Source organism: Mobula hypostoma, chromosome 1, assembly GCF_963921235.1.
Source record: "Mobula hypostoma chromosome 1, sMobHyp1.1, whole genome shotgun sequence".
NCBI lineage: Eukaryota > Metazoa > Chordata > Chondrichthyes > Myliobatiformes > Myliobatidae > Mobula > Mobula hypostoma.
Genome location: NC_086097.1, coordinates 64,315,100 through 64,327,176, shown reverse-complemented (window position 1 = coordinate 64,327,176; position 12,077 = coordinate 64,315,100). Strand labels below are relative to the sequence as shown.

Below are 12,077 nucleotides of genomic sequence, written 5' to 3'. Positions count from 1 at the left end.
CTTTAAAACATTTCTCTCTGTTCCCTAGTTTTATAAAGGATGCGTATGAGTACTCTAAAAGTTTGGGCAAAACACAGTTCATTGTTTAACCAATTTAACCAATTATTGTCGCATCAGTCATTGTGTAACCATTTTGCTTAGTTTTCTGCTATGTATCATACTTTAAGTAAAGCCAAGTTTTAATCTTAAAACAGTTGTTTTCTGCTGTTTAAACTAAGAAAAGATAAATGGGAATGCAAGCTGTGGTGAGAGTACCTAGACTTCGTGGGGGTACAGTGAATTCCAGTTATTTGGGACACATTGGGCCTAGTACATTTTTACCCCAATTAGCAAAAGTTTCATGGATATAGTTAAAAATGTATGAAAAAGACAAACTACCATTTAACTGAGTTAAAGATTAAGTATTTAAATGAAATACAGAACAAATTAGCACACTACCAATATTACTACCGTACTATTAAAATGTGTATTAGTTCCTAATAGTGTATGATACCATGTTATTTTGATTGACTGAAAAAGACAAAATCAGCATGGATACCCAGTATCCATTTTCCTTCCAGTTTATGTTGATGATGTTTCATGTATGCAGTTGTAGATTTCAACACTCCAGTTAACTACCAGCTGATAATGAGTGTAGGTGAATAGCTTTCAGTTTGGTACAGCAGGGTAATCTTTTGGCTTATGTCAAATCTTTTCATGGTATCTTGACAAGGGTCAAATTTTTTAAAGTCAAAATTTAAAAAAATTATCAAAAATCACTGCTTTTTAAATCGGCACTTGTCAGCTCAAATGGATAACATATCACAACATGCAACTTGATGCTATTTATAAATTGTTCACTCTAAGCGTAGTTCACTGTCTAATGGGCACACAAGTGCACTCAACTGACGCTAGTTAGAAACTGGCAACAGTCTCCTGTCCCAATTAAGTAGCGTTGTGTCCCAAATAATCAAAGGGTGGGCCGGCATTTTCTCGATTAGTTTTTGATCTTTAACAGTTGTCCCAACTAAGCGGCTGCCCTGATTAACCACTGGCCCAATAAACCCAAATCCACTGAATATACAAGTTGAGGGATACTATCTTTTATTAGATTAATCAGGAGAAACAATTGTTTATAAGCCAGCCTCCCTCTGCCAATCCAGGTTGTAGAGTAGATTACTAAATGGAGTTAAGGGTTTCTCAATTTGTATCCAACTGCACAACTGCTTTTTGCTACACTTCACAATCACCTTAGCAATAAAACGTGAAATTAAATTTTGTTTTTTTTCTCCCCCTTGTACTTGCAATATTGTTACTGTGCTGATTCAACTACATACTTCCATTTTTGGGAAATACACTAATTAGAAATTTTATTTATTTTGCAATCCACTAGGGCATGTTTTCCGCTGTCACTGAAATGGAATACTTGTGAACCTTTTGATCATTTATTCACTTACCTTGATGAGTATTGAGGATTTATAGATGCATGTTCCATTTATGAATCTGTACATCAGTTCTAGTTTAACATGTAATAAACTCTGCATATCTGTCATTTTAATTCTCTTCTTTTTCTGTGGTGTTGCTGTCTGGAAAAAGCTCCTTAGATTTCTGTACTGGATTCTTTAGAGCAGGGGTACCCAGCCTGGGTCCATGGCATTTAAAAAAAAAAGTTGATGTAACAGCATTTTTAGAATCCTTTGACTAGATTGTATTTGTAAATATTTTTATGAAGGAATTACAGTCTACATCTTTATAAAATAAGTCCTGTTAGTACAAAAAGTTTCCTAAACATATAGTTTGGGTTGGACTACCATTTGAAGGCAATCAGGTCTCCTGTTCTAAACATATCAATCTTATAATGTTTGAGTAAATCTGATACATTTTGTAAATATAAAGTTCTCATCATTTTGGTTGTTTTATCTGGATTCCAGTTGAGAAGGCTGCTAAAAACCAACGTCTGTGGTGGAGGAATAAATCTCTGACAGCAGCTACCATTAACTACATATGCAAAGAAATCCCCAAAAAATTGTTTTTGCTAATTAATAATGGTGAATAGTATTGCAGTTGTAAAATCATGCCTATAATTTGGCTTTAAAAGTAGATGAAATATTAGTAAATGTAAATGTCTATAATACAGTGAATAAAGGAAAGTTAACCATGCTTTTTTAGGCTATTGCCAAAATATAATGTTTTTCTTGAGTGGAGCTGGTGAGACTGCTTTTATTTAAATTTATATTTTACCCATTTGTCAAAGGTCTATTTATCTTTATTGGCCATTAATGATTTAATGGAAAAGATTGCTATTTCAACTGTATGTTGTTGTAATTAAGGTGGCGGTCATGGATGTCAAAGGACTACAGTTGATAAATCATTTTCAAGAGGTTGGAGTCGTGATCAACCTGGACAGGGTCAAATGAGACAGCGAAGTGCGACTACTGCTGGTTCTCCTGGAACAGAAAAAGCAAGAAGCATAGTACGACAGAAAACTATAGGTAAATAGAACTAAATTGGATATTATTCTACTTGTCAACGGGACTTTCTGTTAACTCCAAAAAAAAATTCTTTCAGCCATGTCTCTGTGTGTTTTATTGATAGCAGTTTTTAATGGAGTACTGCTTTATAGTTTACTCTTTATATTATTGATGGTTTGTATATCAAATAAATAGGATCGACTTAAGTGGCTTCGTACAGTTTACTGAAGTGATGTAAGTTATTTCATATCCTTTTCCAGCAACAAATTTAAAATTGGAGCATTTAAGACCATAAGATATAGGTGCAGAATTAAGCCATTTGGCCCATCAAATCTGCTCTGCCATTTCATCATGGGTGATCTATTTTCGCTCTCAGTCCCAATCTCCTGTCTTACTCCCGTATCCCTTCATGCCCTGACTAATCAAGATTCTATCCATCTCTGCCTTAAATATACCCAATGACTTGGCTTCCACAGCCACCTGTGGCAACGAATTCCATAGACTCACCACTCTCTAACTAAAGAAATTCCTCAAGTCTAATCTAAAAGGATGCCCCTCTATTCCTCGGCTGTGTCCTTTAATCTTTGACTCTTTTAATATTCTTATTCAAGGTAAGGATATATACTTTAGCAAGAACAGTTTGATTTTTTTTCCATGAAAGATTAGTTTTTATCAGCATGGCTATGCCATTCTCTGTATCACCTCTTGCACTCTTTGGCTTGCCACATCATGTGCCCTCTGTTTTCCATTTTCTCAATTATAGTTCAGGTTATCTCTCTGACCTATTTCTTCACTCCCTTTTCCTTTCCAGCTACACCCTGTATCTGCTGTTGCTGAAAGCGCTACCTCAGAGCTGCATGCAGTGACACTTCCTTATGTGCAGTTGGTTGGTCCTTCGCCTTCAAATATCTAAAGATATAATATTGTGCAAATCATTTTGCTCAGTCAAGGCCTTGTATCAACCAGCTGAGTTCCTCCAGCAGATTGTTTGTTGCTCCACATTCTAACATCTATAGTCTGTCATGATTCTTCTCCCTGCGTAGTCACAGCAGTTTAACAGCCCCACCTTTTTTTTTAGCTCTCTTATTTCCAAGGAACGGATTTCTGTGGTTTGCAGCAGATTTCATTATATATAGTAGTTCCAGATCTGAATGGATGGCTGTAATAATTAAAAACCATTTCCAAAATAGTTCTCTCTAAGTTGATTGTGGAGTATTTCAGAGACTCAGTCAATTGCATTCCTTAAGCTCTCAATTCTTATTTCACAAACTCTGTGATGCTAAACCTGATTTTCTGATTCAATATTTGACGAGGTTGTAGGCTTTTGTCATTTTGGTGCTTTTTTTTTAAAAAAAAAACCTATTTCTAGTGAAGGCTCTGCCCTTTTGACTTGCCTATAGTCTTTTCTAAGTTTGACCACACTACCCTTCTCCTAGGCCAATCCTTGTTCATTCAGCTCAATGAGGATGCTCTCGCATTAGTTCTAATAATAAAGCATCTTCTAACATACTGTACTCAACACTGCATTTTTTTTCTGAATTCAACAAGCTTTACTCCACCCTTTACTTGCCATCTAATTACTTCATTTGGTAATATAATTCAAGAACCTCATGTACATAGATCCTGTCTTGCTGCCAACCTTGCCAACTTTACATTATTGTCTGATCATTTGTCCCACTTTTGGATGTGGATGATCTAAATACTGCTCCATGTAACCATTAGGAAAATTTGAAGTTGTTACATAGATCATAGAAATCTACAGCGTTTTACAAACTCTTTGGCCCACAATGTTGTGACGACCATGTTGTGCTATACGTATAACCAGCAGGTTTCATGTGATTACTTTGAGTATAGAAGCAGAGATGTCAAATGCTCAAATGTAAACCGTTTCATTCCTGGAATCATTTCTGTGTAAACTCTCTGGCTGCTCTCCAGAGCCATCACATCTTTCCTTACGTGGTAATATTGCTCACAATGCAGTCTGACCAGCTCCGTACAAAGCCTCAAAACATTGATACCCTTGAAATAAATGCAAACATTACACTTGCCTTCTTTCATCTCACTTGCAAGTTAACCCACAGGAAATCCTGAACTCGTCCCCACATCCCATTGAAACTCAATTTCCAAATTTTCTCCATTTTCCTTTTCTCCTTTTCTCTTACTATTAATTAGGGGTCCAGATCATTAATGTATATCGTGAACAGTTGCAGGCCCAGCACCAACCCCTGTGGCACACCATTCACCACTGATTGCCAACCAGAGAAACACCCATGTATCCCAACTTTCTGCTTTCTATTAGTTAATCAATTCTCTATCCATGCTAATACATCACTCCCAACTCTCTGCATCCTTATCTTATGGATAAGTCTTTTATGCGGCACCTTATTGAATAACTTCGGAATATCCAAGTAAATGACATCCATCTGTTCCCCTCTATCCATTGCACTCATTATGTCCTGAAAGAACTCCAGTAAGTTTGTCAAACAGGACCTGCCTTTGCTGAATCCATGCTGCGTCTGCCTGATGGACTGACTTATTTCTTTCCAGATGCCTTGCTATACTTCTTTAAGGATAACTTCAAGCAATACCCCAACTACAGATGTTAAACTAACTGGCCTATAAGTTACCTGCCTTTTGCCTACATCCTTTGTTGAACAGTGGCATGATCACCAGGAACCACAATGGGGTCCACCAGCTCCCACATCATGCAGCCGCACCACCTGATCCTGTATCATCCCTTTATTTAATTAGCTGTAATTTAGTGACTTTTTATTCAACCACTACGAAAACTTTACTTGCTACCTACCTATGCCTCCTCGCCAAAGCCTCAAGTTCCCACTCCTACACTGCTCCCCTCACATAATGGCCGCTCTGCTTTGACCCTGCTTTACTTTTATTTGCTCCTGCTAATGAATCGCGAACTGATTGGTCCACAACTAATGTACCAAGCCCTGCAAAATGCTCCTTTTTTTAAAAATTCTTCTTCTTGACCTGTGCAAAGCTCACCCTCTCCCCCCCCCCCCGCCCCATTCAACCGGTTTGCCACTAATGCCTCTGCTTTAAGTATTCTGGAAATATGCTCTGAATGTACATCCTATCTACTCCTTTCAATATGGGGTTGGTTTCAATTATGTCCCCCACATTCTTCTAAACTGCAATGGATACAGGCCCAGAGCCATCAAACAAACCACATGTTAGTCCTTTTATTCCTGGGTTCATTTTTGTAAGCCTTCTCTTGACCCTCTACAATGGCTCCCTGACATCCTTTCTTAGATATGGGGCTCAGAACTGCTCAATATGCCAGCTTGTTGTCTGATAAATGCTTTGGAATGCCTCAGCATTACATTCTTGTCTTTATACTCTAGTCCTCTTTTAAATGAATAGTAAAATTACATTTGCTTTCCTTGTTACCAGCTCAAACTGCAGATTGACTTCTGGGGAAATCGTTCACTAGCACTCTTAAAGATCCTGTGCATCTCTGATTTTTGAATTTTCTCCCCATTTAGAAACTAGTCTGTGCCTTTATTCCTTCTACCAATGTGCATGATCATATACTTCCCAAGAGTGTATTCTTTGCTGATTCTCCAAATCAATCCATATCCTTCTGCAGACTCCCCCTTCCTCAACACTATCTGTGTCTCCATCTATTATTGTTTTGTCTGCAAACTTTGCCACAATGCCATCGATTCTGTCATCCATATCATTGGCATCTCATGTAATGAACCCAACACTGACGCCTGTGGAATACCGGCAGCCAACCAGTAAACACCTCTTTAATCCAATCTTAACCCACTGCCAGTCAGCAAATCTTTGTGCATGCTAGTACCTTTTCTGTAATACCACATGCTCTTTGTCTATTCTGCCTGTTATTTCAACAGATCTGTCAGACAACATTTCCCTCTAAGGAATCCATGTTGACTTGAGCCTATTTGATCATGTTACCCAAAGTTCCCTGAAACCTCATACTTAATAATGGACTTCAGGATCTTGCCAAACACTGAAATCAGGTGAACTGGCCTATCACTTCCTATCTTTACCTCCCCCTCCTCTTAAAGAGGAGAGTGATATTAGCATGACATATTAACCTTGATCCCCTCTTGCACATGACCACTTTGGAAGGATGTCCCCTGGGCATGGTGCAGTTTTCAAATGTCCATTTCAGAGCACAGCATGCTATCCCATGTTCCCCCATGTACAACTGCATTACAGTGATACATTCTACAGCTGGTTGTTCTTCGTTATTCCCTTGATTTCCAGACTGCAATTCACTTGCTTTTTCTGGTATTAGCTCACCGTTAATCCTTTTTAGAACCTGCATTTTCTTATCATTGATTTCACTTTCCTCCCTCGTCAATAGTTTGAGATTAAACAGGAATTTCTGCCATCATTGTTTAATCATATAAAAATGCTTGCTTCCACATGTTATACTTACTAAGATAGTGAATTTGCCTATAGCAAGTTCAGACTAGTACTGGGCTTCACACAAAACTTCACTGTTCTTCTAACTTATTGACATACTATTTTATTTCTTGCTTCTTTTTAAAACCATTAATTATGGTTATCTCCATTTCTTCATATTGCATTATATTTTTCAACTTAATCACACTATAAATGGCCTGAATCCTCAATGGCAGGGTTCCCAACCTGTCATCCATGGACCTCTTGCATAATGGTATTGGTCTATGGCATAAAAAAGGTTGGGAACCCCTGTCCTGTGGATTTATTCGTGACTGTCTTGCATTGATGACCAATATTTCTTTGCACCACTATAAAAAGATGCTTAATCTACCAGAATTAATTTCTATCAGGTCAATCTGTTGCATTCATATTGCTTGGAGGAATTAGGCCATCTCTTTCAGTATTTTATGATTGATGTATTTGTTCTAATATTATCCTCATTAAACCAGTTTTTGGTCCCTTCTCCAGCAGCTCTAAACTTAACATTACCTGGAGACAGAATAGTTTGCAATACTGATTGTGCTCCAAATAACCCTGTATTACAAACAAGTACCTCAGGGCATTTAGCCGATACTGCCAGCCTTGTCACTGAAATATTCTTGAAATCCACTGGCTAACTATGCAAACCAATATCACTGATCCAACGTAGGCTAATAGTGCCAGTGTTGAGGGCTTCATTACACTCACTTGGCTTCAAAGAGTATGCCACATCATTTGCATGCTAGGTTCTTAAAACACAAAATATTTCAAGCTCCTACAGTATATGCGGACAGGATAAGATACATTAATGCTTTCAGAGTGTTGAAAGTTATGCCATCCATACTGATTCCAGCAGTTCTGTCTTCCGACTGCTGAAATTGCAGAAGGAGAATCCAGAAAGGGATTGAAAACTTCAAGACCATTTGCTGGGTAAATAGAAGCCCCTTGTATGTAGTGGAAGGACAGATTACCCATTTCTGTCTGTCCAGTCAAGCCATCTGTGAAAGAATCTGCCAGACTCAAGGGCATGATATGCCTTGAAACCCACATAACTAGAGTCAACTTCAATATCAAGGGAATACATTTGGATACGGTAATGAGTATTCTATTACTTCCTCGGCTTTACAATTCTATCACTTTAAAAATTAAACTCTTTTCATTGTTTTGTATGGTTTTTGTTCATTTAAGTATGCAACAATATACTATGTTAAAGAGGTAAACAATGTAGCCCAGTAGCTTTGTATTTATGAGGAATGCCAATGTGTTTGTGCAGAATTGCTCCAGTTGTTCCATGAACGTATCACCATGATGAGGATTCTGGCATAAGTGTAGGCCTTGAAACTTGTAAGGTGCTCTTCATGATTTCTCGTTTCCACTCCTCATGGAACAGAAAGCAGTTCCAGAGATATTACTCTTTGCTTGCTTTATCTGCATCAACAAGTACTTGCAGAATTAGATGATAGTTAAATGGTTTGAGTTTCAGATACTACTTCACATCCTTGTCATTTATTTAATCTTATCTTGAAAAAGCTTTTTGTCATAAATGCAGTTGATGATCATCTCTGTTTGGATTAGTTGAAAACCCCTTTCCAGCAATCAAATCTACAGCTTCATTTTTTTTTCTTGTGCAGCTTTGAAGCTAAAATTCTAAATCTATAGCAACACACATCAAAGTTGCTGGTGAATGCAGCAGGCCAGGCAGCATCTCCAGGAAGAGGTACAGTCGACGTTTCAGGCCGAGACCCTTTGTCCTGACACGTTAACTCTACCTCTTCCTGGAGATGCTGCCTGGCCTGCTGCATTCACCAACAACTTTGATGTATGTTGCTTGAATTTCCAGCATCTGCAGAATTCCTGTTGTTTGCGTTCTAAAACTATAGTTGGTTGTTTTCCCTGTAAACCTGAAATACATCCTTGAGCAATTTGCCACCACTGTTCTATTGTCGTCTTTGCAAATTTCACTATTTTATTTTACTACTTTGTGTGGAAGATATTAAAATGAATGAAAATTGAATAAAATTTATCCTGTTACTGAATTTGAAATGTTATGTTAGTCTATCTGAACTCCTCGTTCATGGTAGTTCACAGAATTGTCTTCTGCTGTTCTGTTGTTTGTTTTTGTATGTCCTAGTTTTGTCTTTGTGAAGACTTTTTTTTTATTACTACTATTCTTGGCTTCTATTCCATTCTTTTCTCTTAATTTTTAACTTTTTTTTAAAGCCATCGGAAGCCGATCCATTGATGATTGTGTTTGTCCATCGGCCTCTATGCGCAATGCTAAAAGTGCACCTGTTCTGCTCCATTCTTCCAATCCTTACCTGCTTGACTTAGTCCTCACCCCCTTTTTTGATGATCTTCCAGGTAGTTCCAGCTCTGCTTACTTCCTCTGCCTGTTTACCATTTGTCTTATTACTGCTTGGCAATTCTAACTGCATAGCAATTAATAGGAATTGCAAAATGGAGTAGAATTTAAAAGCTTGGTTTGATGCTAAATTAATTAGCACTAGCAATTGGCAAATGCATGTGTTATGTATATAACATTTAAAAATAAATGTGAAACAAAGACGCTGGTTGTAAATAGGTTAGCAGGCTCTGTGAGAAAATAATTTGGGCAGGACTCTTCAGAATTGAAAATTCGAAGGTTTGTGTTTTAGCTTGTGCATTCCCATAGTATTTAAAGAAGTGAATTAACATTGCTAAACCTTGCATAGTTGATATATAATTTTATCAAAACTAAGGGGGGTTTAGACATCACAGATCTTAAAGATTTTGCAAGTTGTAAAATGTGATTGATTTTCATTGTTTGAAATGGCTTCGTTTTTGTGTTTGTGTTTTCTGAATTGTCGTGATCCTTAATAATTTTTCTGCAAGTAATGAGTTTGGGGATGAGAAGGCTTGCATGCTTAAACAATGCTCTTCCATTTAGCCTAGTCATTCTAATAGTGAGAAATTGACTAAAAAAAAGTCTGGAAATCCACAATATAAGTTTGGTAACTAATTCAAAATACTAACAATTGGATAACTGGGAGAGCATTTTGCATAATTTTACACATAATTGATGATTCATAGTGGTCAGGTGTGTTGATCTCAGTGGTCATATTTCTGTCCCTTAAGCTAATTTTCAATATTCTGTCCTGAGCTGCCTTGGACACATGCAAGGGAAGCCTTATAGTCATAATACTTTGGTGGGAAAATCCCAATCCCCTGAGATTATAACTGTTAATTTTGATTTGTTTTCAAGATCTTGATGATGCCCAAATTATGTCCCGGCCTACTCGAATAAGGCATTATTCTCAGAGTGAAGAAAATACCTCTGAAGTATTCAGCACTGCACGTGAAGATCAGGCAATGCCACGAAGCAGCAGCACATCAGACATAATGGAACCATTCATAGCTGAAAGAGCTAAAGGTGCAGTTCCTGTTATTGACAGCTCATCAGTTCCTTCAAGTTTGCAGTGTTCTGCAGAAGTGATTTTATTATCTAGGTCCAATGAAAGTGACTTTACAGATGCACAAGAAGGCTCTTTGGAAGTCGGTGATAGTATTTATGATCATCTTTGTCACCTTGTAGATGTAGGAACTGTAGCATCTTATTATGAGTACAGTCAGCACACAGTAGATGACAGTGAGCCTGACTTGCTGTCTTCCATACGGAAATACTTTAATGAGACTATTCAAGAGTCTGAGCATACCAAACAGAGCTTGGGGGAAGATGAAACTACTATTCCTTTAAATGAAGATAATGAGTTGATGGTAGATGAGACAGAGTTGGATTGTGCGGGTCTAGTGAGAATGTATGGTGCTTATAGCCAGGATGTGGTTTTGGGAGGGGAAAGTAACACACTGGTAAAAACGCAAGACCTCAAAAATGGCGAAAACTCTTCTCCATATCCAGAAGAGGATTTTCTGAGTATTGATACGTTATCTTATAGAGAAAATAAGGTACCAGAGACTAATATTGAACAGCATAATAGTAAACAAGTTGAAAGCTTTGACCGGGGGATTTCATCAAAGATGGACTCAGAAAATCCAGATTGCAAACAGAGGAGAAAAGTCTTTACTCACCAGAAGGCAACTGGGGTAGAACATAGAAATGTGATATTATCAGCAAATCATCATAGATCCGTGCAGAATTTCAACAAAGTAGTAGGTCATAGTAAAAGGAAGCAGCTATCTGATGCCAATTATCAAACTTCAAATGTCACTGAATTTGCCAATGAGATAACTGATGCATATAGCATGTATTCAAATAAAATTCCACATGGTACCACAATTACTGACTCACTTGCTGCTTTAAGTGCACAAAATTCTACAGCTAACCAAGAAATCACTGCAGCATCATCAGAGACACAGTTTTTAAGCACAGCAAATAAGAAAAAAGATGGCAGCTTGCATGTTAGTTTTAGCCCATTTACTGAATCTGTGCAGTTCCACAGCCCATTGGACAGTAAGGAAGCTCACTGGAAGTTCAGGCTTCGAAGACTTAGTGGTTTCAGCAGTGGTTCATCGGCGCCAACTGATTCAGTGAAACACGGTGTCTATAAACTTCTAGACACTAAAGTTTCTCATAATGAATGCAAGAACCGAAAGTCAACATTGATTACTGCTACAAGTGTCCCAGTACTGAAGGGAAGTACAGGTTGTAGTCAGGTGACCGGTCATGAAGCGATCAGGTCCTGTAGCTTACAGGAATCTGTGCAGCAGCAAAGTTCCCTAGGCAGTGTTTATAGAACTGTTGTACACGCTTTTTCAAAGTCGAAGGCAAATGTTTCCCCACAGAGACAGAGAAAAGTACCAGCAGAGGCTCCACTGAGGGATCTGTACAGTCATGTTTTGGGATATTTTGGAAGGAAAGTTGCAGGTGAGCACTAACAGTGTGCAAAGCACAAAGAAGCACCTGTTTGGCTTGATGCAACTGAAAAGCTTTAAGCAATCAAATAGCTTGGGGATGAACACTGCTTTTAATTGGTTTTGCATGCGCTTTTGATCAGCTGGTATGTCCTGGCAAAGCATTTGACCCCTCATAAAATTAATACTAATGTTTCTTTTTTTGTGTGTGTGTTTGCGCAGGTTTTCAGTTGTTAATCTTTGAAAGTAAATTCAATTGTGGTTAGTTGTGGAAGCATAGTCAATCTGCGTTTAATGTACTTTACATATCTTTAGCACTAGAGGGCAGCATTTGTGTACTTT

General features: G+C 37.9%; 1 protein-coding gene across 9 annotated transcripts in view; it reads left to right on the top strand.

The window, feature by feature from the left end:
- ralgapa1 (Ral GTPase activating protein catalytic subunit alpha 1) overlaps window positions 1-12,077 on the top strand; it is a 220,530-nt gene that overhangs the window by 86,147 nt on the left and 122,306 nt on the right. For 4 of the 9 annotated variants that reach the window (XM_063049877.1, XM_063049870.1, XM_063049886.1 and 1 more), the window contains exons 16-18: window positions 2,310-2,471; window positions 9,108-9,248; window positions 10,129-11,748. In XM_063049877.1, coding sequence (XP_062905947.1) covers window positions 2,310-2,471; window positions 9,108-9,248; window positions 10,129-11,748 — 1,923 coding nt within the window. The remainder of the gene's footprint in view (window positions 1-2,309; window positions 2,472-9,107; window positions 9,249-10,128; window positions 11,749-12,077) is intronic. The other 5 variants (XM_063049906.1, XM_063049913.1, XM_063049925.1 and 2 more) reach the window with 3 other exon arrangements.